Here is a 27910-nt window from a genome sequence, read left to right on the forward strand (position 1 = left end):
GCAGTGTTTTAGCCCAAATATAGAGAGATGTTCAGTGTTTGCTATTTTGATAGAACATGGTCATTTATGTTTTAATTCACGTTTTCGTTGTTGATTATATTTTAGTAAGTGTTTGTTTCTCTCACCTGTGCAGGATTAGTCATCGATGTGTTTAGGTATTTGTTGTTTCGTGTGTGTGTGCGTGTGCACATGCGTATATTATGTGTGTGTGTCTCTCACCTGTGCAGGAGTAGTCATCAATGCGGATGAAGCCGGTGTGACACACACACATAAAGGAGCCGGCTGTGTTCACACACTCTGTGTTTTCTCGACAGTAGTGTCTTCCCTCCGCACACTCGTCAATATCTGCAACAAACAACACTGCAGATCAGTAGATGAACACACACACACACACACACACAGCATCTCCATTAGAGCTCATTATATAGTCTTAAGACTGCAGGTTTGCTTGATTCTGATTGGCTGATGGTCACTCTAAGGTGTTTGGTTATTGTCAGATAAAACACACAGCTAAAGTAGTTCCGGCAGGTTTAGAGCACATTACAGCTCCATATCACTCCGCTCGGCTCACAATTTGGCCTCAACAACATGAAAGCATGGATCATCCTGCCTTGTATCAGCGGTTCAGGCTGGTGGTGGTGGTGTAATGGTGTGGGGGAGATTTTCTTTGGGTCCATTAGTACCAATTGAGCATCAACGCCACAGCCTACCTGAGTATTGCTGCTGACCATGTCCATCCCTTTATGAGCACAGTGTCTCCATCTTCTGATGGCTACTTCCAGCAGGATAACGCAGCATGTCATAAAGCTCAATCATCTCAGAGTGCTGAACATGACGATGAGTTCACTGTACTCAAATGGCCTCCACAGTCACCAGAGCTCAATCCAATAGAGCAGCTTTGGGATGTGGTGGAATGGGAGATTGGCATCATGGATGTGCAGCCGACAAATCTGCAGCAGCTGTGTGATGCTATCATGACAATATGGAGCAAAACCTCTGAGGAATATTTCCAGTAGCTTGCTGAATCTCTGCCATGAAGGATTAAGGCAGTTCTGAAGGCAAAAGGGGTCCGACCCAGTACTAGTGAGGTGTACCTAATAAAGTGGCCGGTGAGTGTATATTGCTATTATTTGAATTAGTTAATGACTTTTTGTTGTTATTAATAATTATGCATTTTTTCCTCATTTTTAATAAGACTTACTTTAATATTAAAAATGTTTTGTCAATTATTTTGCCATGTTTGTTCTTTTTCTAAGCATAAAATAATTGAATTTTAATGATTTTGTTTTTCAAAAATGAGACCTAATCTCATCTTCACTACATGCACCTTAGTTTAAATATTTAAAAAAGTAAACAAGACAAAAATACTGATCAAAAAAGCATCATTTAGTGCAATAAAACGTGCAGAACAGCTTATATGCGGGATCTCTGCATATGTCTGAAGTGTCTGCATTAGGAATTCAGTGACTTTTTAAAAGAAGACGCAGATATCGGTGACATTTCCGGCAGAAAGTTTGCTGAAAGCGAGGGCCGCTCGTGTGTCAGGACTCCTTGAATTTATCACCGCCAGATCAAATAAAAGGTATTAAATCAAATCTCATAGACTTACAGATCTAATAAAAAGCCTTATGAATTTTCAGCAGCGCAGAAGTGCTGCATTTGTGATAAATTCAGACTGGCTTTACGGCTCAGGACTTCAAATGAAACTTTAACCCAATTTTCTTCGAACTGCCGTCCTTCAACATAACCTCAGACGCTTCTCTTCTGTAATTCACTTACACTCGTGCGCATTTCAGCCGCGTCTTTTAAAGGAATAAGCAGGATTGTTATCATTATCATCCCACAATAACACACACACATGATGTCTGCCTTCACTGCGGTTACAGTGTCACTTTTAATCCATTAGCATGACCTGCTGAACAAACAATCCTGTATTACGCTTACATTTATTAGATTACAAATACAGCACAAATTGTAAAAATACTGAAAAAGTTTTAGCATTTAAAATATGTGTTGATTATGTGAATATACAGTCAAATATAATACATATCTGAGATTGAAAGCTGAATTTCAGCATGACTACTCCAGTCTGTAAAGTCACACGAGTGTCTGCGGTCATGATGCTGTAAATTCTGCTTTGCATCACAGTTATTAATTTTATTTTGCTATTTATTAATGCAGATCATAGTTTGTTTAAATTATAAAACATTTTAACACATTTGAGTGTATTTTTGATCAATTAAATGCAGTTTGGTGAGCAAAAGAGACTTCTTTAAACACTTTTTGACCTGTTTTTCTATATACTAACACTTAATTACACTTTATTTTTATTTATTTATTTGTATTGTAATGTGTATTTATATAGCGCATTTATCATGTATGATCATACACCCACAGCACTTCACAGTCATGAGGGGGGTCTCTCCACTCCACCAGCAGTGTGCAGCTCCATTTGGATGATGCTCCAGCAGCCACAGGACAACAGCGCCAGGGCTTCTCCACACACCAGCTATAGGTGGAGTGGAGAGACAGTGATGGAGCCAAGTCAGTGGATGGGGATGATTGGGAGGCCATGATGGGTAAGGGCTGATGGAGGGGCTATAGCCAGGACACTAGGGTTACACCCCTACTGTTTATCAGAAGTGCCATGGGGTTATTAATGAGCACAGAGAGTCAGGAGCTCAGTTTAACATCTCATCTGAAAGACAGTATAGAGTCCCCTTCACTATACTGGGGCATTAGGACTCACAGACCACAGGTTGAGCGCCCCCTGCTGGCCTCACTAACACCACTGCCAACAGCAGCCTAGTGTTCCCATGTGCTCTTCCATCCACACACTGACCAGCCTCAGCCCTGCTCAGCTTCAGTGAGGGAGTGCTCTTGAGTTGCAGGGTGATATGGCTGTGAATTTGTGTATTTATTCACAACAAGGGCCAGTGTACATTAATCAACATTCTCCAAGAATGTAAATGTGTCCAAATTAGCCCAAAGTTTTCAGTGCTGGCCCCTTTTCCAGATGTTAAAGGCCTATACCAATAATGCTTGTGTACTTTACACACACTAGTAAGTCTGTGTTGGATGATGTTACTGATACTACTGCTGCTGCTTCACGTTTTTTAATAATAATAATAATAAACATTTGTAATTTTTTTTATATTTTTTTATATTTTATAATTTTATAATTATATTGTTTTCAATATTTTTATTTTAGTTTATTATTTTAACCTATTGTTATACTTTTATTTGTTTATTTTGTTTATCTTTATAAAGAGACTAAGCTGAAGGAGAATGAATGAATGAATGAATGAATGAATGAATGAATGAATGAATGAATGAATGAATGAATGCATTAAAGAATGAATGAATGCATTAAAGAATGAATGAATGCATTAAAGAATGAATGAATGCATTAATGAATGAATGCATGAATGAATGCATTAATGAATGAATGAATGAATGAATGCATTAATGAATGAATGAATGCATGAATGAATGAATGAATGAATGAATGCATTAAAGAATGAATGAATGCATTAAAGAATGAATGAATGCATTAAAGAATGAATGAATGCATTAAAGAATGAATGAATGCATTAATGAATGAATGCATGAATGAATGCATTAATGAATGAATGAATGAATGAATGCATTAATGAATGAATGAATGCATGAATGAATGAATGAATGAATGCATGAGTGAATGAATGAATGAATGAATGAATGAATGAATGACTGTAATGTAGTACATTTGTTTTCATACGTTTAATGTAGTCTTAATGAAACGGTTTATCAGAACAAAAACACAGTAAAAGCTGCATAAATTGTTCAATATTTTTATGAAAATTTATTCATTTAAAATATATATAAAATCTATTTTAATACAGCTGCTTTTAATCATGATTGTATTTAGTAAACTATTTTATTTCTGTGATGCAGAGCAGAATTTTCAGCATGTGACACTGAAGACTGCTGTAAATCATTGATTTTCCTTCATCTTAGTCCCTCATTTATCAAAGGTCGCCACAGCGGAATGAACCACCAACTATTCCAGCATATGTTTGAGCACCCATGCACTGGGAAACACCCATACACACTCATTCACACTGATACACTATGGCCATTGTAGTTGATCAGTTCCCTTATAGTGCATGTGTTTGGACTGTGGGGGAAACCGGAGCACCCGAAGGAAACCCACACCAACACGCGGAGAACATGCAAACTCCACACAGAAACACCAACTGACCCAGCCGAGACTCGAACCAGAGACTTTCTTGCTGTGACATGATCGCGCTACCCATTGAGCAACCGTGCTGCCCTGAGAATTATTTTGAATGTGTGTGTGTGTGTGTGTGTGTGTGTGTGTGTGTGTGTGTGTGTGTGTGTGTGTGTGTGTGTGTGTGTGTGTGTGTGTGTGTGTGTGTGTGTGCGCGTGTGTGTGTGTGTGTGTGTGTGTGTGTGTGTGCGCGTATATATGTCCATTAACATGCAGAAGCTGGTTTGAGGGTGAGATAACGAAACAGAAGGGAATTTATCTTCCTTTTTCCTCCTGCAGGGAATCAATCACAGTGAAGAGCGCATGAATCAGGCCTGACGGAGACTCGAAATGTGCACGAGGATCCTGACACCAGGACACCAGCAGCAAACAACCAACATTACCTCACTAATGCACAGCCATCCAGCACAGTTCATCTGATCATAATACTGACAAACCAGCGTGTTAAATATTACACACACACACACACACACACACACACACACACACACACACACACACTGATAGTTTATTTTTTTTAATACTTAAAAATCAAGTATTTTGGTGGCTCAGTGGTTAGCACTGTGCTCTCACTGCAAGAAGGTCACTAGTTCGAGTCCCTGCTGGGTCAGTTGGTGTTTCTGTGTGGAGTTTGCATGTTCTCCCCGTGTTGGCGTGGGTTTCCTCCGGGTGCTCCGGTTTCCCCCACAGTCCAAACACATGCGCTATAGGGGAACTGATCAACTACACTGTCCTTAGTGTATGAGTGTGTGTGAAAGAGTGTGTATGGGTGTTTCCCAGTACTGGATTGCAGCTGGAAGGGCATCTGCTGTGTAAAACATATGCTGGAATAGCTAGCGGATGAATAAAGGGACTCAGCTGAAGGAGAATGAATGAATTGTGTTGTGAGTCAGTCATGAGTTCTGTTTCTCCGTCTGACCTCGAGCCTTCAGTGGCTCTGGATGCTCATCTTCCTGCTGTGTGTGTGTGTGTGTGTGTGTGTGTGTGTGTGTGTGTGTGTGTGTGTGTGTGTGTGTGTGTGTGTGTGTGTGTGTGTGTGTGCCTGTGTGCTTCTGTCAGCCTGAGACTTCTGCTCTAGATCTCTGCGCTCTGGTGTTTCTGTCTGGCGGTGCGGAGATAACACAGTGTGTGTGTGTGTGTGTGTGTGTGTGTTTGTGTGTTTGTGTGTTTGTTTGACAGGTCCAGTGCTAAAATATCTACCTCCCACGGATCTGTGGCTTCTGTCCTGAACACAGGTATTAAACACACACACACACACACAATCTTATGTAGAGAAACACACATCAACAATAGAGCCCCAGACACACACAATTACAAACACACATACTGTAGAGACACACATACACACACACACACATTGACAAACACAAAAACATACACTTAACATAGATACACACACTCCATTAGTCATCTGCTGCGGAGTAAAGTCTGTGTGTGTGTGTGTGTGTGTTATGAGGGCAGGGTAACAGTGTGTTTCTGGAGTGTTCAATGAACACAGTGAGAGATCGACAGCATTTAGCATTAGTCTGCAGTCATTAGCCAGCGTTCAGACTGACTTCAGTCATTAACCAGCAGCTCATCTCAGGCTTTAAAGTGTCCTAATATTGTGTTCAGTCTCCTACAGCAGCTTTAAACGCATCAGAGCTCACAGAACACTGTCATTTTCTCAGATTATGTGCCTAATATTACAATCATTCTGCTATCATTTCAACACCGTTCATTTGAAGCAATTCAGAGATTAAGGTCTGTAAGCCCCTCCCCCCTTCCACCCAACTCCGTTTTGATTGGTCTCTCTGTTTCACCCATTTATATTGAGAGAGCCAGGAATTATGCATCTTAATGAGTTAGTTGATTAAGCGGATGTAGACCAGCAGCAGCAACAGATTCAAATGACTCTTAAAAGTGATTCAGAGTCGACTCTTGCATTTGAAAGTCAATATCTTTATGTATCAGGCACTTTTTGATAATTGTAATCAATAAAGGAGGCGGGGATTATTCAAATGAGTTAGTTGATGTTCACGTTGATGTAGATCAGCAGCAGACAAAAGATTCAAACATATAACGACTCTTTAATGTGATTCAGAGTCGACTCTTTCTTTTGAGAGTCAATATAATTAATTATCAGGGAATTTATGAATTTCTCTATTTATATATATATATATATATATGAATATAGCAGGAGGTGGGATTATGCAAATGAGTCATCTGATGTTCATGTTGATGTAGATCAGCAGCAGAGAAAAAATTAAATGACTCTTTAATGAGATTCAGAGTTGACTCTTTCTTTTGAGAATCAATATCTTTAATTATTGGGCAATTTTTTATATATCACAGGAGGTGGGATTATGCAAATGAGATCACTAATGTTCATGTTGATGTAGATCTGCAGCAGACAAAAGATTCAAAAATATAATGACTCTTTAATGTGATTCAGAGTCGACTCTTTCTTTTGAGAGTCAATATAATTAATTATCAGGGAATTTATATATATATATATATATATATCAAGTGGTGGGATTATGCAAATGAGTTATCTGATGTTCATGTTGATGTAAATCAACAGCAGAAAAAAGATTCAAACATATAATGACTCTTTAATGTGATTCAGAGTCGACTCTTTCTTTTGACAGCCTAATATCTTTAATTATTGGGCAATTTTTTTAGTATCGCAAGAGGTGGGATTATGCAAATGAGTTACTTTGATCACATTGATGTAGACCAGCAGCAGACAAAAATTTTAAATGACTCTTTAATGAGATTCAGAGTTGACTCTTTCTTTTGAGAGTCAATATCTTTAATTATTGGGCAGTTTTTTATATATCACAGGAGGTGGGATTATGCAAATGAGTTAGTTGATGTTCATGTTGATGCAGATCAGCAGCAGGCAAAAGATTCAAAAATATAACGACTCTTTAATGAGATTCAGAGTCGACTCTTTCTTTGAGAGTCAATATAATTAATTATCAGGCATTTTTTTATACATTGCAGGAGGTGGGATTATGCGAATGAGTTACTCTGATCACATTGATGTAGACCAGCAGCAGACAAAAACTCAAACGTCTTTTTAATGTGATTCAGAGTCGACTCTTTCATTTTGAGAGTCAATATCTTTATTCATCAGGCACTTTATGATCAACAACTTTGCAGACTGTTAACATTGAGATATATTAATACTTTTACATTAAAGAGCAGCTCGCCTGGTGTTTTAAAGTGTCCGAACAACATGTTGATAATAATATGTTCATATTAGAATAAATCTGCAGTGATTTCCATATGATTTGTTTGAATCGATTCAGTGTAAGGTCTGCAAGCTCCGCCCCTTCTATAACCAATCTCTGCTCTGATTAGTCAAAAAACACCTATTTTAGAGTGTTTATATATCGCAGGAGGTGGGGATTATGCAAATGAGTAAGCTGATGTTCATGTTGATGTCAATATCTTTAATTATTGATCAATTTTTTATATATCGCAGGAGGTGGGATTATGCAAATGAGTTGATGTTCACGTTGATGTAGATCAGCAGCAGACAAAAGATTCAAACATATAATGACTCTTTAATGTGATTCAGAGTCGACTCTTTCTTTTGAGAGTCAATATAATTAATTATCAGGCATTTTTTATGTATCACAGGAGGTGGGATTATGCAAATGAGTTACTTTGATCACATTGATGTAGATCGGCAGCAGACAAAAGATTCAAACGACTCTTCAATGCGATTCAGAGTCGACTCTTTGATTTTGAGAGTCAATATCTTTCTTCGTCAGGCACTTTTAGATAATTATGATCAATAAAGCCACCCAGATCACCCAGAGTGAGTTTCAGACGCTGAATGAGTTTAAAACGTGAGGATTTGTCTCCATTAATCACTGCCACAGACACACATTAATCCTCATCTTCTGTTTTGTGCATTATAAAGCGCTCTAGAGGAAAGCGGAGCGGTGTGGCGATACAGGAGAATAGGCTGATGAAACACTCTCATTCTCCAGCACAAAACACTGCCAGACGCCATCCGTCCTCATTGACAGCATTAGACTGAGTTCAGGAGCAGAAACTGCAGGATTACAGCACATTCAGATCCCGATGCACTCTATACATCAGACCAGAGTCTGACCTCATGCACTTAATTCAACACATTTAATGCACAGATTCTGCCTGATGCTGATAGAGACTGATAACTGAAGTAGAGCTGTAGGAGAGCAAACTGCATGTTTACTATTCATTTATTTATTGCCTTATTAATTTAGTTTGTTTATTTGCTCATTTATTTAATGCATTTTTATTTATTCCCTAATGTATTTTTAGTTTTTTTCATTCATTTATTCATTCATTTAATGCATTTTTTCATTCATTCATTTCAAGTGGTCTTGCTTATGAAGCGTGTTTGGCATGCTGTCCTGGGAGAGAACCCAGAGCTAGTGAGATCCTTGAGCCCGGGGCTCCCTCCTGTTGCAGGGTGAGAGGGAAGTGTGAGAACTCCCCTGCTTGGTAAATGTAGATTATCAATAGCAATGCTGATGCTGAATTCAAGGCTTGTCTATGATGTCAGTTTAGTTTTGTCAATCTACTTATGTTACATGTTACAGGTCTGTGGGAGGAAACCGGAGAGCCCAGGGAAAACCCACGCGAACACGGGGAGAACATGCAAACTCCACACAGAAACGCCGACTTGGCCAGGTAAGATCTGAGCCAGTGACATTCTTGCAGTGAGGCAATGGCGCTAACCATTAGGCCTCTGCGCTGCCATGACAAGGAAAGGGAAGGAGTGGGAGTGGAAGGGGGGATTCTTCAAGACGAAGATGGCTAAGGTAATATACTCTGGTTATTTAGAGTGATTTGGGAATCGTCTGATTGGTGAATCCTGCGTTAGCTAATGAGGACAAGCTGCTTTCAATCTGAAGGGCGCGCTCCTCTCGAAACTAGTTTATAAATAAACTTCACCTAATGCATTTTTCATTTATTCATTTAATGCATTTTAATTTTTTCCATTCATTTCCATTCATGCAATCATCATTGCATTTTCTTCATTCATTCATTGCATTTTATTCATTCATTCATTGCGTTTTATTCAGTCATTCATTAATTCATTCATTGTGTTTTATTCATTCATTAAATGCATATTATTTGTTAATTTAATGTATTTTTATTCCTTCATTTATTGCGTTGTATTCATTCATTTATTGCATTTTTTTATTAATTTAATGTATTTTTATTCATTTATTAATTTAATGTATTTTTATTCATTTATTAATTTAATGTATTTTTATTCATTTATTAATTTAATGTATTTTTATTCATTTATTCATTTAATGTATTTTTATTCATTCATTCATTGCATTTTATTCGTTGATTCATTTAATGCACTTTTTTCATTAATTTAATGTATTTTTATTTATTCATTTATTTAATGCAATTTTTCATTTATGCCTTTATTTATTATCTTTTAATAAATAAACATTAATAAAAAAGACAAAATGCATTTAAAACAATATGCACTTTAGTATTTATTTATGCATTTTTACTTTTTAAAACAAAATGAAAATATAGACAATATTTAATGTATGCATTTTTATTTATGCATTTAGTTTTTGCTTTTAATTTATTTGTAATTTTTACCTTTTGGTCATTTTAATTTTTCTTACTATTTTATTTCTGTTTGTTTTTGTCAAGTAAGATATTTATTTATTTATGCATTTTATAATTCTAATTGTTTCTGGGGAAAATATCCATTTATTTTATTATTACTTATTTATTTTTGAGATTTTTCAAATTTATTAAAATAGTAATATTTTTTTAAAAAGACATTAAAATATTAATATTTTAATTAAATAAATATTTTTTTAAATTAAAACATTTATTAAAAGAAATGAAACATAAAATTTAAATGTTTATTATATTTTTTATTCATTATTTTTTTATGTGATTTTCATTAAAGATAAAAAAGCAGGATGAAACTAATCAGGAAACAGATATGTCGTCTAATGACTTATTTAGTTTCGCATCTAATAAAACCGCATGACTGTAAGTATATAATTATGTCTGACAGGGAACGTATGTCTAGATATATTATATAAGTCTGAAGAATGAGTGTGACAGCCGCTGAGCTCTCTGATCTTCCCTAAAGCGCGTCTCTGTTCGTCTCGTCTACAGTAATTACATCTGGGATTGAGCTGCACTTTTACAGTCTCTCCAATTACCCTGCGTCACACACACACACACACACCGGAGAAACGACATGTTCACCTGTCAGCTCACACACACTGATCCTGCAGACTCTGTATATACTGTCTGATTAAATAACCTCTCTGCTGCCCGTCAAAGCTGCGTTACTGGAAAAATACTGCGGTACTATTACAATTCTAAATAGCTAAATACATTAATAAATAGCATTGTATCTAGTTGTACATAGTTTTATGTTTAAGAGATACCTAAAAATTATTAGTTAATTAATTAAAATGGCATTTTTTGTCTTTTATAAAATATTTTATTGAATAAATAAACCTTAAATACACATTTTTAAATTATTTTGAGTAAAAACATTCCTGACATTTTTAAACAAAAATTAATATAAGAACAATGACTGACATATGGTCATATACAATACAAGAGACTGATGGAGATATAATCATATATAAGACCAGAGACGGATGGAGATATGATCATATATAGGACCAGAGACTGATGGAGAAATAATAATATATAAGACCAGAGACTTACGAAGATATGATCATATATAGGAACAGAGACTGATGGAGATATAATCATATATAACACCAGAGACTGATGGAGATATGATCATATATAAGACCAGAGACTGACGGAGATATGATCATATATAAAACCAGAGACTGATGGAGATATAATCATATATAACACCAGAGACTGATGGAGATATAATAATATATAAGACCAGAGACTGATGAAGATATGATCATATATAGGAACAGAGACTGATGGAGATATAATCATATATAACACCAGAGACTGATGGAGATATAATCATATATAAGACCAGAGACTGATGGAGATATGATGATATATAGGACCAGAGACTGATGGAGATATAATCATATATAAGACCAGAGACTAATGGAGATATAATCATATATAAGACCAGAGACTGATGGAGATATGATCATATATAGGACCAGAGACTGATGAAGATATGATTATATATAGGACCAGAGACTGATGGAGATATAATCATATATAAGACCAGAGACTGATGGAGATATAATTATATATAAGAACAGAGACTGATGGAGATATAATTATATATAAGACCAGAGACTGATGGAGATATAATAATATATAAGACCAGAGACTGACTAAGATATGATCATATATAGGACCAGAGACTGATGGAGATATAATCATATATAACACCAGAGACTGATGGAGATATAATCATATATAAGACCAGAGACTGATGGAGATATGATGATATATAGGACCAGAGACTGATGGAGATATAATCATATATAAGACCAGAGACTAATGGAGATATAATCATATATAAGACCAGAGACTGATGGAGATATGATCATATATAGGACCAGAGACTGATGAAGATATGATTATATATAGGACCAGAGACTGATGGAGATATAATCATATATAAGACCAGAGACTGATGGAGATATAATTATATATAAGAACCGAGACTGATGGATGATCATATATAAGACCAGAGACTGATGGATGATCATATATAAGACCAGAGACTGACTGAGATATGATCATATATAAGACCAGAGACTGATGGAGATATGATCATATATAAGACCAGAGACTGACTGAGATATGATCATATATAAGACCAGAGACTGATGGAGATATGATCATATATAAGACCAGAGACTGACTGAGAAATGATCATTTATAAGACCAGAGACTGATAGAAATATGATCATATATAGGACCAAAGACTGATGGAGATATAATCATATATAAGACCAGAGACTGATGGAAATATGATCATATATAGGACCAGAGACTGATGGAGATATAATCATATATAAGACCAGAGACTGATGGAGATATAATCATATATAAGACAAGAGACTGATGGAGATATGATCATATATAAGACCAGAGACTGATGGAGATATGATCATATATAAGACCAGAGACTGATGGAGATATGATCATATATAAGACCAGAGACTGATGGAGATATGATCATATATAAGACCAGAGACTGATGGAGATATGATCATATATAAGATCAGAGACTGGTGGAAATATGATCATATATAGGACCAGACACTGACTGAGAGACTGATCATAAAAAGGACTGAAGTTTTTAACAATTAATGGCAAAAATATTAATCAGTATAAATTAATAGATGTGTTAAATATTATATTTCTGTAAAATATTAATATGAAGCATAAAATATTAATAATATATATAAATAGCACCTCAGCCTGATTTAATTACGAAACATGCACATCTGTGTGTTATTTTACAATAGAAACTCATTTCAATCCTATATTTGTGTCTTATTTTCAGTAACAAACCCATACAGACATTAATCAATCAGCATTAGTGTACAGTAGTGTGAAGCATGTGCGGTAATGAGCTGTCGTCTCTCTCTCTCTGAACGATGTGTTCCCGTTGCTGGTGTGTGTGTGTGTGTGCGTGTCTGACTCCTGCAGGATGTGTGTGTGTGTGTGTCTGACTCCTGTAGTGTGTGTGTCTGACTCCTGAAGGATGTGTGTTTGTGTGTGTGTGTGTGTGTGTGTGTGTGTGTGTGCGCGCGTGTGTGTGTGTGTGTGTGTGTGGCTGTGTGTGTCTGACTCCTGTAGTGTGTGTGTTGGGTGTTCCCTGGAGCTCTCGGCCTGCACCTCACACATGAAATATTGAAGCGGCCCTGATCTCATCAGCTATTTTTATCCAGCCGAAGCTCCGATGCCTTTAAACAGAGAGAGAGAGAGAGAGAATACGATATGCTGCGCTGCATAATCAAACACCAGCGTTAACTTCTACAGCTTCTGCTACACAAACACACACATCTTATATATGATCATATATAGGACAGATGGCTCATGAAGAAATGATCATATATAAGACCAGAGACTGATGGAGATATAATCATATATAAGACCAGAGACTGATGGAGATATAATCATATATAAGACCAGAGACTGACTCAGATATGATCATATATAAGACCAGAGACTGACTGAGATATGATCATATATAAGACCAGAGACTAATGGAGATATGACCATATATAAGACCAAAGACTGACTGAGATATGATCATATATAAGACCAGAGACTGATGGAGATATAATCATATATAAGACCAGAGACTGGAGATATAATCATGTATAAGACCAGAGACTGACTGAGATATGATCATATATAAGACCAGAGACTGACGGAGATATGATCATATATAAGACCAGAGACTGATGGAGATATGATCATATAGAAGACCAGAGACTGACGGTGATATGATCATATATAAGACCAGAGACTGATGGAGATATAATCATATAGAAGACCAGAGACGTATAGAGATATGATCATATATAAGACCAGAGACTGACGGAGATATGATCATATATAGGACCAGAGACGTATAGAGATATAATCATTTATAAGACCAGATACTGACTGAGATATGATCATATATAAGACCAAAAACTGATGGAGATATGATCATATATATGACCAGAGACTGACGATGATATGATCATATATAAGACCAGAGATTGATGAAGTTATGATTATAAATAAGCCTGAAGACATACTCTTATATAAGACCTGAGACTCTCTCATATATCAGCCAATTATCAGACTTACATATGATTATATCATCTCTCAAAAACCCTGAGATGCATTATGACAGCACTATAGGTGTGGTCTCTCTCTTCTCCATATGCACCAGACACTTTCTTATAAGCACCCCATGCTTCTTGAAAGACGCTGCACAGTCACTCGTAAGTGTCTTTGGATTAAAGCATCAGCTAACTGAATAAATATACCATGGTGGATGTTTTCAGACTGATCCAGCAGCAGCAGCAGACGGATGAGTGTGGAAGTGGGTCATCGCGGGTGAATCCGTCTCTCTGTTTCTGGGTTATTCTCCTTTATTCTGCTGGTCCCGCAGGAGCACTTAGGCTGGACAGGGAATGTCTGATAGCGTCTTTACAGCTTCATATCCGCCTCTGTTTGATAATCACCTGAGCTGTGCACGTGAGCCGCCGCCGGTCGCCGCCCGTTGGGTTATTTTTATCCGCAGAGATGAGCGGCTTCATTAGAGCTCGGCTGACGGAGAAGCACACGCTCATTAGATGTTCCTCTCGAAGTGGGCCAGCGCTCCATCCCAGCACACACACACACACACCGGTCTGAGGCGTCCGTCAGCTCGCGAACACCACTGCGCTCATTATCCAGCATATGATGGTTAATTAGTCAAAGCAGCCGCATATCAGCCTGACGTATTATTGTGTTGTGTCAGATGAGCAATGCTGCAGGTATCTGCACATTCACACACTGTTATGAGTGAATGACTGCATTTATATTTTGATCATTATCAAATGTTTCCAGCATCTCTGATCTGGCGTGTGAATGACGCAGAGTAACGCGTGTGTTTGACTGACAGGTTTGCTCTTATAAACGAACAATGAACTTTTCCTGCCATCTCCATCTCGTAAATGCCATCGACCCACAATGACAGCTGACTGTCATGTGACCCGTGCAACATCATGTGACTGATGTGTGTTTGATTGACAGCTTATCTTTGATCATGTGACCCACAGGTGTTTGACAGCTTAACTTCAATCATGTGACCCTCATGTGTTCTTAATTGACAGCTCAACTTTGATCAGGTGACCCCCATGTGTTTGATTGACACCTCAACTCTGATCATGTGACCTGCATGTGTTTGATTGACAGCTCAACTTTGATCAGGTGAACCCCATGTGTTTGACTGACAGCTCAACTCTGATCATGTGACCTGCATGTGTTTGATTGACAGCTCAACTTTGATCAGGTGACCCCCATGTGTTTGACTGACAGCTCAACTCTGATCATGTGACCTGCATGTGTTTGATCGACAGCTCAGATTTGATCATGTGACCTGCATGTGTTTGATTAACAGCTCAACTTCAATCATGTGACCTCTGTATGTTTTTACATTTTAAATCTAATCGTGGTCCACATGTGTTCCATTAAAAGCTCAACTTTGATCAGGTGACTCACATGTGCTTGATTGACAGCTCAATTTGATCATGTGACCTGCATGTGTGTGATTGACAGCTCAATTTGATCATGTGACCTGCATGTGTGTGATTGACAGCTCAGATTTGATCATGTGACCGGCATGTGTTTGATTGACAGCTCAATTTGATCATGTGACCTGCATGTATTTGATTGACAGCTCAACTCTGATCATGTGACCCTTATGTGTTTGATTGACAGCTCAACTCTGTTCATGTGACCTGTATGTATTTAATTGACAGCTCAACTGTGATCATGTGACCTGCATGTGTTTGATTAACAGCTCAACTCTGATCATGTGACCTGCATGTGTTTGATTGACAGCTCAACTCTGATCATGTGACCCTCATGTGTTTGATTGACAACTCAACTCTGATCATGTGACCCCATGTGCTTGATTGACAGCTCAACTCTGATCATGTGACCTGCATGTGTTTGATTGACAGCTCAACTCTGATCATGTGACCTGCATGTGTTTGATTGACAGCTCAACTCTGATCATGTGACCTGCATGTGTTTGATTGACAGCTCAACTCTGATCATGTGACCCTCATGTGTTTGATTGACAGCTCAACTCTGATCATGTGACCTGCATGTGTTTGATTGACAGCTTAACTCTGATCATGTGACCTGCATGTGTTTGATTGACAGCTCAACTTTGATCAGGTGACCCCATGTGCTTGATTGACAGCTTAACTCTGATCATGTGATTTGCATGTGTTTGATTGACAGCTCAACTCTGATCATGTGACCTGCATGTGTTTGATTAACGGCTCAACTTCGATCATGTGACCTGCATGTGTTTGATTGACGGCTCAACTTCGATCATGTGACCTGCATGTGTTTGATTGATGGCTCAAACATGATCATGTGACCCACGTGTCTGACAGTTCAACTTTGATCATGTGACCCGCACATGTTTTCGATCATGTGACCCACGTGTTTGACTGGCAGCTCAACTTTGATCATCAGCTGTGTCATGTGACCTGCGAGTGTTCATATGACCCATGTGTGTGTGTGTTTCTCACCTTCGCAGTATGCGCTGTCGAGACGCAGCGGTCTGAAGCCGTTCTTGCAGCCGCAGCTGGCTCCAGCATCCAGATTCACACAGTCGGAGTTCTCTGAGCAGATGTTCTCCTCCGCACAGAAGTCATGACCTTTGACCCACACAGCAGAGCCTAAAGGTTACTGGACGCACTCTCAGAATGTCCTATATGCACAGCTAGTGTTTTCAGCTAATAATAAACATGCGGTGAACGATTAATGTGACTATTTCAATGTCATCAGGTTCATTTTACAGCAGCGATGTTGTGATGTAGTTAAAATATAATCAGTTTAATAGACTTCAGCGTTCATTTAGTTGCTCAAGTGTAAAACCAGATGAAAAGCTGTTAAACACAAGTGGCGTCAGGAGGAGAAACTTCACTGAACATACAGGAGTCAAACACAGTCATATGTTAAAGACATGAAGCAGACCAGTGTCATGTGACGCAGTGCTTCTTCTACAGTCTGAGACCCACTTCATATCAGATATTAATCAGGCACTGAAGATCACTGATTTTTTAAAAGAAAACTCAGGAGTTACACAGCATACAGCTCACCAGAAGCGCTTGAACTTGTTGCTGAAAATGAAAAGTCCTTCTGCATATACCCTATAACTCAAACACTGTAGAGAGAGTGTGAAACTGTACCTCTGCAGACTCTACAGCATCTGTCTGTCAGTGTGATCTGATCCGATTCAGCACAGGAGAGCGCAGGACAGTCCTCAGCGCCCGGCACACGGTGCATAGTGCGGTCCTGACCAAAACACAAGGGTATCAGTTATTACATCTGACATGTACAATCATATATGGACAAATTATGGACAAATAGAGTGTTTAGACATTTTTTTTAAATTAGGCAAAGCCATTTAAAAACAAGGAATGCAAAAAATTATTTAAAATGTATAATTATATAAAGTAAATAATAATCATTTTAATATCCAATTAATTTTAAGTATTTTTTGTTAAATATATTCAACTAAAATAATTACCCTAAACCTAATGAACTAAACTATACACTAAAATATAATATATAAAAATGTGTGATATTTAAATATAAACATAACTTAAATACATACCATTATAATAATAACTACTAAAAATTATTGAAATAATATTAATATACACACATATCTAATTATAAATACATCATTATTTTCATTACATTTCATAATAATTCATAATAATAAAACATACAGGAATAAAACACATTTTATCATTAATATTCTGTTTTTTTTATTTATTATTTTCATCCTTATTACTGCATTTATATATATATATATATATATATATATATATATATATATATATATATATATATATACATATATATATATATATATATATATATATATATATATACATAATTAAAAATACAATACAAATATTACTAAATACATTTTAAATACATTTGAATAATTATATTCAAATATTAAAATCTAAATCAAATCAACAATTAATCAACACAAAATAATTTCTGAAGGATTGTGTGACAATTTACAAATATATATATATATATATATATATATGTATAAATATATATATATATATTTATATATATATATGTAACACAGAAAACAGACATTTCAAATACTACATTATTATATATAACTGAATAAATAACAATAATTATAGCTGTTATTATTAGTAATAATAATAATTGTTGTTTTTATTATTGCTTATAACATGAAGTAGACATGCTTATTTATTTTTGCACATACTGTTAATTTTTATTTCATTAATTTATTTAAATTAGTTTAATATATAAAGTGTTACATTTGCTTTTTCAAAATATTAATAATAAAATATACTGGAATATTTTTTAAACATAACATTACATTATTTATTATTTCATAATTAATCATAAAATAATTTCTGAATTATTGTTTGACACTAAACACTGGTGTAATGATGCTGAAAATTCAGCTTTAATCATCTTTAAATTATGCATTAAAATATATATATATATATGTAGATATATATAGAAAACAGTGTTTTCAAATGCTAATAATATTTCAGAATATATTTGCAGAATATGCAGTGTTTGTGAGCAGAACAGACACACAGTGTTGCTAATAGTGTTCAATATTTGTGTTGTCTTAGTGTTGTTACCCTGCACTGGAAGAGCTGGCAGAGTCCAGAGGGATGATGAACGGCACAGCGCTGTCCCTCCACCAGCGTCTGCTCCGAGAACAAGCACATCGCTGCAGAAAAACACCAGCGAACACACAGGTGAGCATTCACAGAGCAACATCACACACAAAACTACACACAAACACACCGAGCGCATGATAAACGGGTCAACTGAGGGATTCTGTGCTGCGGTTTCAGAGAAAAGCAAAGCAGAAAATTCCCGAAACCTGCTGTATAATGCCAGAAGACACGCAAAACTGCAGACAGACGATCATTGCTGGAGGATAATTACTCCCACGACACCAATTACCTCAAGTAAATACTGAGAGATGCTGGAGTGAATCATATCTGCTGAATCACTAAAGAACAATTCCTCTGATCACAGGCAGATAAGTTCCTATCTGCTGAATCAGTCACAAATGATTCATCAGATCACAGATTATTTGTTCATTTCTGCTGAATCAGTCACAAATGATTCCTCTGATCTCAGGCAGAATTGTTGATATCTGCTGAATCAGTCACAAATGATTCCTCTGATCACAGATAATTTGTTCATTTCTGCTGAATCAGTCACAAATGATTCCTCTGATCTCAGGCAGAATTGTTGATATCTGCTGAATCAGTCACAAATGATTCCTCTGATCACAGATTATTAGTTCATTTCTGCTGAATCAGTCACAAATAAATGTGCTAAATCAGTCATGAATTATTCCTCTGATCACAGAAAGATGCATTCATATCTGCTGGATCACTCTTAAATGATTCCTCAGATCACAAATGTGTTTGTATTTGGTGAATCAGTCATGAATCAATCTACTGAATCAGTCATGAATGACTCTGCTGAATCAACCATGAATGAATCTACTGAAACGGTCATGAGTGAATTTGCTGAATCAATCTTGAATGAATCTGCTGTATCAGTCACAAATGATTCATCTGATCACAAGGTTTTCAAATCTGCTGAATCATCAATCATGAATGAATCTGCTGATTCAGTCACAAATGATTCCTCTGATCACAAGCAGATGTTCAAATATGCTGAATCAATCATGAATGAATCTCCTGAATCAGTCATTAATGAGTCTACTGAATCAGCTATAAGTGAATCTGCTAAATTACTCATGAATGAATCTGCTGAATCAGTCATCAATAAATCTGCTGAATCACTCTTGAGTGAATCTGCTGATTCAGTCATGAATGAATCTGCTGAATCGGTCACAAATGATTCCTTTGATCTCAGGCAGAATTGTTAATATCTGCTGAATCAGTCACAAATGATTCCTCTGATCACAGATTATTAGTTCATTTCTGCTGAATCAGTCACAAATAAATGTGCTGAATCAGTCATGAATTATTCCTCTGATCACAGAAAGATGCATTCATATCTGCTGAATCACTCTTAAATGATTCCTCAGATCATACATGTGTTTGTATTTGGTGAATCAGTCATGAATCAATCTACTGAATCAGTCATGAATGACTCTGCTGAATCAACCATGAATGAATCTACTGAAACGGTCATGAGTGAATTTGCTGAATTAATCTTGAATGAATCTGCTGTGTCAGTCACAAATGATTCATCTGATCACAAGCAGATGTTCAAATATGCTGAATCAAGCATGAATGAATCTGCTGAATCAGTCATAAATGAGTCTACTGAATCAGCCATAAGTGAATCTGCTAAATTACTCATGAATTAATCTGCTGAATCAGTCATCATTAAATCTGCTGAATCACTCTTGAGTGAATCTGCTGAATCAATCATGAATGAATCTGCTAAATCAGTCATAAATGATTCCTCTGATCACAAGCAGATGTTCAAATCTGCTCAATCATTCATAAATGAATCTGCTGAATCCCTCATGAATTTATCTGCTGAATCAGTCATGAATGAATCTGCTGAACCAGTCATGAGTAAATCTACTGAATCGGTCATAAATAAATCTGCTGAATCAATCATAAATGATTCCTGGGTTCAGAAATGTGTTTGTATCTGGTGAATCAGTCATGTATCAATCTACTGAATCAGTTGTGAATGATTCCTCTGATCACAGGCAGATGTTCAAATCTGCTGAATCAGTCATGAATGATTCTGCTAAAAACAAACAGCACTTCAAATCTGCTGAATCATTTGTAAATGAACCAGCTGAATCAGTCATGAATACATTTGCTGAATCAGTCTTGAATGATTCATCTGATCACAGGCAGATGTGTTCATTTATGTTGAATCGGTCACAAGTGATTCCTCAGATCACGGACAGATGTGTTCATATCTGCTGAATCAGTAATAAATGATTCCTCAGATCACAGACAGATGTGTTCATATCTGCTGAATCAGTAATAAATGATTCCTCAGATCACAGACAGATGTGTTCATATCTGCCAAATCAGTAATAAATGATTCCTCAGATCACAGACAGATGTGTTCATATCTTCTGAATCAGTAACAAATGATTCCTCTGATCACAGACAGATGTGTTCATATCTTCTGAATCAGTAACAAATGATTCCTCTGATCACAGACAGATGTGTTCATATCTTCTGAATCGGTCACAAATGATTCCTCTGATCACAGACAGATGTGTTCATATCTGCCGAATCAGTAATAAATAATTCCTCAGATCACAGACAGATGTGTTCATATCTTCTGAATCGGTCACAAATGATTCCTCTGATCACAGACAGATGTGTTCATATCTGCTGAATCAGTAATAAATGATTCCTCAGATCACAGACAGATGTGTTCATATCTGCCGAATCAGTAATAAATGATTCCTCAGATCACAGACAGATGTGTTCATATCTTCTGAATCAGTAACAAATGATTCCTCTGATCACAGACAGATGTGTTCATATCTTCTGAATCAGTAACAAATGATTCCTCTGATCACAGACAGATGTGTTTATATCTTCTGAATCAGTAACAAATGATTCCTCTGATCACAGACAGATGTGTTCATATCTTCTGAATCAGTAACAAATGATTCCTCTGATCACAGACAGATGTGTTCATATCTGCCGAATCAGTAACAAATGATTCCTCTGATCACAGGGAGATGAATTCATCTCTGCTGAATCAATTATGAATGATTCCTCAGATCACAGGCAGATGTGTTCGTCTCTTCTGCTGCATTAATTTCAGCGTCAGGCATTGAAGCAGCTCTGGAAGTGTAATTACAGTGAGTGAATTTCATAATTAAAGCTGCGCTGCATTATTTAATGGCAGGTTTGTGTCATTTGCACGCAGTTTGTGAGCGCAGCAGGAGATCAGACGTATTGCAGAAGCAGCAGAATGAAGCCGTTTCATCAGATAAATTAACACAGATGAAAAAATGATCAAGATTTAATGTGTGTTTGAGTCAAACGTTCACCTGAAGCTCTGAGATCGACTGTTCATTTGAAGCTTTAGTTGAAATGGAAACTGAATGAACACTAATGACCTGGATATTATGAACTGAATTTGCTTTATTTCAAAGTAAAACAATGTTTATTCACATTTTTACTGTCATAATGATAAGTTAAAGCCGCCACAGTGGCGCAGTGGGCAGTGGGTGGTCACTGGTTCAAGCCTCGGCTGGGTCAGCTGTCCTGAACTTGTCTGTAGTGTATGTGTGTGAATGAGAGTGTAGATTTACCTATCTCAGTCTAAAGCACAGGGTGCAAGAGCATTAAGAGCGTGTCTGAATCCACGTCTGCTATTTTAAGGATTTTACTGATTTGATAAACTACTCAGCACCACAGAATTGGCTTATTGAAGGCAAACGTTTATTGTACAACTAGACATTGTTTAATCCAAAATGTAAGACCATGTAAAATAGCATTTAAGACTTTTTAATAAATGTTTAAGGGCCTTAAATTTCTCTGAATGGGTTTATCAATTTTTAATACTCTTTAAGACCCCTGCAGACACCCTGTATTAAGTGTTTGGACCTGCATAGCTCCGCGCTCTGCTGGACTTAAAAGCAGCTTTTAGTTGGTTCCTATTTAAGTTCCTCAAAATAGCAACACGCAAAAAAATGCGCCCTAACACAGCTCCTTTATAGACCAGCACACACATGAGTCCACAAAGCAGCACAAATGCATTTGCTAATTAAACAACCTGCTGCACAATGTGAACATTAGGGTCGCGCTGGTCTGAAAACAGCAACAAGTCAGGCCAAACACGCCTTACTGCATCGAGTGTATGATAGGGCCCTGTGTTTTTATTATTAATATTATATTTATTATGATTTTTATTTTCATGATTATTAGTGTGCATATAAAAAAAACTATATAACATGTGAGGAGACACGTGATTTTATAGTTTACAAAGACAAAATGCAAAGAAATACAAACAGACAAAAAATAAACAATAAGTCATTTATTGCTTACTGATGTTCTACGACATATATATATATATATATAATTAATAATAATTTAAGAATTAAATAAAATGATATATGTATTATATAATTTAATATATTTACTAATATATAATTATAGAAATTATAAATAGTAATCATAAAATACATTTGAATAATTATATTGAAATCTTATAATATTATAATATTATAATATTACAACATATATTATTATTTAATAACATAAAATGATTTCTAAAAGATTGTTTGATCACTAAAATTCAGCTTTTAATCACAGCTATTAATTACAATATACAAAATAAATGAACAGAAAATAGCTATTTTAAATACTACATTATTATCATATATAAATTAATAAATAATAATTAACTATTATTATTATTAATGATGATGATATTGTTTTTTATTATTATTATTATTATTATGAAGTAGACTATTTATTTTTGCCCATATTGTTTAATTTATAAATAATTAATTTAATTTAATTAGTGGCGTCATGGTGGCTCAGTGGTTAGCATGATCGCCTCACAACAAGAAGGTCGCTGGTTTGAGCCTCGGCTGGGTCAGTTGGAGTTTGCATGTTCTCCCTGTGTTGGCGTGGGTTTCCTCCGGGTGCTCTGGTTTCCCCCACAGTCCAAACACATGTGCTATAGGGGAATTGGGTAGGCTAAATTGTCCTTCGTGTGCGTACGTGTGTGTGAATGAGTGTGTATGGATGTTGGGGTGCAGCTGAAAGGGCATCCGCTGTGTAAAACATATGCAGGATAGGTTGGCGGTTCATTCCGCTGTGATAACCCCTGATTAATAAAGAGACTACGCTGACAATAAATCAATGAATTTAACTAGTTTAATTCGTATCTATATAGTGTTACACTTGCATCTTCCACATTTAAGATACTCGTACACTAAGGCTAGCTCACAACAGCAATGAGCGCTAACTCTGAAATTAGCATGGACGTCAGCCATGACTAATAATACAGCAGGGTCATCTTCACTTCTTAATTACGTGTGGATTAACGAGCTGTGAGGATAATGACTGGGCTGTGGAGGCAGACGCTCATCAGTCGATCAGGAGGACGAGTAAACAAAACAACACACCACGCTTCAGAGCTGATCGAAATCTGCATAACCCTCATTTATTGGCTTGTGATAAATAATTGATTTGAATATGCAAATGAGCTGCTTGACACTTCTGGATGTGGGTGTAGCTTAGCAACAGAAGAGTGTGGTCAGTCGTCAGGCAACCGAGTGTATGTGTGTGAATATTGGTGTGTGTGTGTGTGTTTATATGTGAGTGTGTGTGTGTGTGTTATGTAGGTTTATGTTTTATGTATATTTGTGTGTGTGTGTGTGTGTGCGCGTGCATGCGCGTGTGTGTGTGTGTTTGAATGTTAGTGTGTTTATTTATTATTATGTGTATGCATGTGTGTATACAAATGTGTGTGTATGTGTGCACATGTATTTGTGTTAGTTTGTGTATGGGAATGTGTGTAGATACCATTGTGTTTGTGTGTTCATATATGTGTGTTTGTGTGGGCATGTATATGTGTTTGTATGTGTGTATGTTTGTGTGTGTGTGTGTGTGTGTGTGTGTGTGCGCGCACATGTGTTTGTTTGTTTGTTTGTTAGTTAGTGTGTGTGTTTTATGCGTAGATACCATTGTGTTTGTGTGTTTATATATATATATATAAATGTGTGTCTGTGTCTGTGTGTGTGTGTGTGTGTGTGTGTGTTTAGATATGTTTGTTTGTGTGTGTGTGTGTGTACATGTATATACAAATGTGTGTGTTTGTGTAAATAAATGTGTTTATTTATGTGTGTGTATGTGTATCCTGTGTTTTTGTTTATATGTGTGTATTCTGTACATGTGTGTTTATTGTGTTTGTGTGTGTGTTTATAAATATTTATACATCTGTGTTTGTGTTTATATACAGTATGTGCGCATGTATGTTTATGTATGTTTGTGTTTATATGTGTGTATATTATGTGTGCGCGCGCATGTATTTAAATGTGTATGAGTGTGTGTAAATATAAATATATGTGTGTTAATGCTTATACGTGTGTGTTTGTGTATATAAATGTGTATCTATATATGTGTATGTGTGTGTGTTACTCACGCTGACACTCTTTACAGCAGGTTCCTGTCACATATGCAGGGGTCGTACCATCAGGACAGTCCAGCGGGGGACACAGAATCTTCTCACAGCGGACCGTTCCATTCTGCAGAAGATCAAAGGCTCGGTCAGTGATGCTGGAACGTCTGGTTAGTATCTGCAGTGTAACACTGATCTGCGCACTGTGATTTCTGCAAGGACGGTTCATAGGAATGACCTTGATTTGCTAAATGATTCACAAAATGATTTGCTAAATGATTCATGAAATGATCTGCTGGCTGGGTCTCATTTGGAAGGCTGCGTCAGCCGCATACATCACTGTCTTATTGAAGAACAGAAACGCTTTCACTGCACAGTCAGAAAAGATTATCTGTAATTTACACATTATAGGGAGGAACAGTCGTTTTATTACGCTTAAATAAGACTTTGTTGATGAAATACGCATCGGCGAATCCTTCATAATGAGATTCAGCAGCAAAAATAGGAGCTAAATATTCAATAAACGATTTACTCACAGGTCCCGGTGAAATTAAAATAGCGATTTTGTTCTTTTTAGATGTCAGTATCAGAACTGGACATCTCTAAGCTAGTGCACTCCAAAATTCACAATAAGTAGATATAAACCTGATATAACATCTAAAGTTTGTAGTTTGTCTTAAATAGATCAACGATTTTTTTGTCATCGCACTTCAATTTATGATAAAATTTTTCAACAAATCAGATGCTCTCTAGTAGCTGACATGCCCACCCCCTTCGTTCTCATTGGCTTTTCATATTATCCGCTTAAGCTCAACCACTCTTATTGGCAGAGCTGTGATAATTACGAAACGCTATTGACTGTTTTTTTAAAGGGGGAGAAGCTACTATATGCTCCGCCCTCTCTTCATGTTTCAGTTGAAATTACGTCAAACATAAAATAAAGACCATTAACAATTTGTTTAGTGATTTCTCACAAAACTATTCACTTAACTATGACTATCTTTCACTATAACCAGATATAATCATAACTATAACGATAACTATAGCTAATACTTTAGATAAAACTATTTCTATATTTATAATATTGACAAACTATAACTAACAACATTTAAAACTATAACGATAATCATAGCTATAAGTACATTCGTAACTTTGAAGTCAGCTGTAGTTATGATAACTATAATTATAGCTACAGCTACAATAATAACTATATCTGTAACTATAAATGTAACTATAACTTCCGCTATAGTTGTAACGATTTGTTTAACGATTTTATAAATTGCTCACAAAATTATTCACTTAACAACTATGGCTATCTTTAATGATGACCAGATATAATCCTAACAACCATAACGATAACTATAGCTATCACTTTAATTATAACATAATTATTTCTATATTTCTAACATCGACTAAAACAATACTGTAACGACATATGACAATGATTTTATAGCTATAACTACATTCGTAACTATGATATTAGCTATAGTTATAAAGATAAAAGGTACAGCTACAATAATAACTATATCTGTAATTATAAATTTAACAATAGCTTTAGCTATAGTTGTAACAATAACTATAACATATACTATAGCAATAACTGTACATATAATTATCACAGAAAACAACTATAAAGCAAAACTACGTAACTGTAAAACAATATCTATCACCGCAACTTTTTTGTTAACTATATACACTATATATAACTAATATAATGACTATAGTTATCATTATTGCTACTGTTAGTTACTGAAATCGTTACTATGATTATAAAATAAGTCATATTTATGGTCATTGTAATTGTGGTGAACATGACATTAGCTATATTTATAACGATAACTATAATTATAGCTATAAGAATAGCTATATCTGTAATATGAAATTTACTATAACTTCAGTTATAATTATAACAATAACTTTTTAAATGATTAGTATAAGCGATTGTATAAATGCCTCACAAACGATTCACTTAATAACTATGACTATTTTTCCCGATAATCATATATACGTGATCCTAATAGCTATAACGATAACTATAGCTATCACTTTAATTATAACATAACTATTTCTATATTTATAACATTGACTAAAACTATAATTGTACAACATATACACAACGAAAACTTTATAGCTATAACTACATCCGTAACTATGACATAACTATAACAATAACTATATAATTATAAATTTAACTATAACTAGCTATAGTTTTTACGATAACTATAACAACTGTAGCTTGTCTCTCTATGTGGGTGGAGTAATACACCACAAGGGTGAAGAGGCTGTACGAGTGCTGGTATTGCAGTATATCGCAGGGCTATCTGCCAATCCGATTCGAGAACCACACGGAACTATTGTATAAATCTACTATCACAATTATCACACTACTATCTACTATTACAACCATTTCTTCGTTAACGATAACACTAACTTTTATTTAAACTATATACATATGGTAACTAGTACAATGACTATAATTATTGTTGTTACTGTTAGTTACCAATTTAATTATTATGATTATAAAACTATAGTTATATTTATGGTCATCGTCATTGGTGCGAACAGACTTGAATGTGAGAAAAGTACTGTAATATTTATTTGTAGTTAAAGTAGAGTTGTTTCTGTGGTTGATTTCTATGCAAGAAAAGAATTATTGTTACATAAAACAACTGTAAAACAATAACTATCACAAAAAATCAATAGCATTATCTGCAATTATTAATTTAACGGTAACATTAGCTATATTTGCAACAATAACTTATATCGATAGCTATAACTTTT

General features: G+C 35.8%; 2 protein-coding genes and 1 long non-coding RNA gene across 7 annotated transcripts in view; 1 reads left to right on the plus strand and 2 right to left on the minus strand.

The window, feature by feature from the left end:
• twf1a (twinfilin actin-binding protein 1a) overlaps positions 1 to 27910 on the minus strand; it is a 606573-nt gene that overhangs the window by 151706 nt on the left and 426957 nt on the right. The window lies entirely within an intron of this gene.
• nell2a (neural EGFL like 2a) overlaps positions 1 to 27910 on the minus strand; it is a 141819-nt gene that overhangs the window by 63510 nt on the left and 50399 nt on the right. For both annotated transcript variants that reach the window (XM_073942343.1, NM_001080075.1), the window contains 5 exon segments: positions 25154 to 25256; positions 18655 to 18746; positions 17194 to 17299; positions 16531 to 16659; positions 220 to 345 (listed from right to left, as the gene is read on the minus strand). In XM_073942343.1, coding sequence (XP_073798444.1) covers positions 220 to 345; positions 16531 to 16659; positions 17194 to 17299; positions 18655 to 18746; positions 25154 to 25256 — 556 coding nt within the window.
• LOC141380861 (uncharacterized) lies at positions 109 to 17316 on the plus strand. 4 transcript variants are annotated; one of them, XR_012400171.1, is made up of 6 exons: positions 109 to 1113; positions 2437 to 2579; positions 5453 to 5508; positions 8633 to 8758; positions 8857 to 8947; positions 16072 to 16168. It is a non-coding gene; the product is annotated as an uncharacterized lncRNA (long non-coding RNA). The 4 variants fall into 4 exon arrangements; XR_012400170.1 differs by lacking the exon at positions 16072 to 16168 and adding an exon at positions 16235 to 17316 and having other exon boundaries at positions 142 to 1113; XR_012400172.1 differs by lacking the exons at positions 2437 to 2579; positions 16072 to 16168 and adding an exon at positions 15097 to 15275 and having other exon boundaries at positions 754 to 1109; positions 8190 to 8758.

Source organism: Danio rerio, chromosome 25, assembly GCF_049306965.1.
Source record: "Danio rerio strain Tuebingen ecotype United States chromosome 25, GRCz12tu, whole genome shotgun sequence".
NCBI classification, from domain to species: domain Eukaryota; kingdom Metazoa; phylum Chordata; class Actinopteri; order Cypriniformes; family Danionidae; genus Danio; species Danio rerio.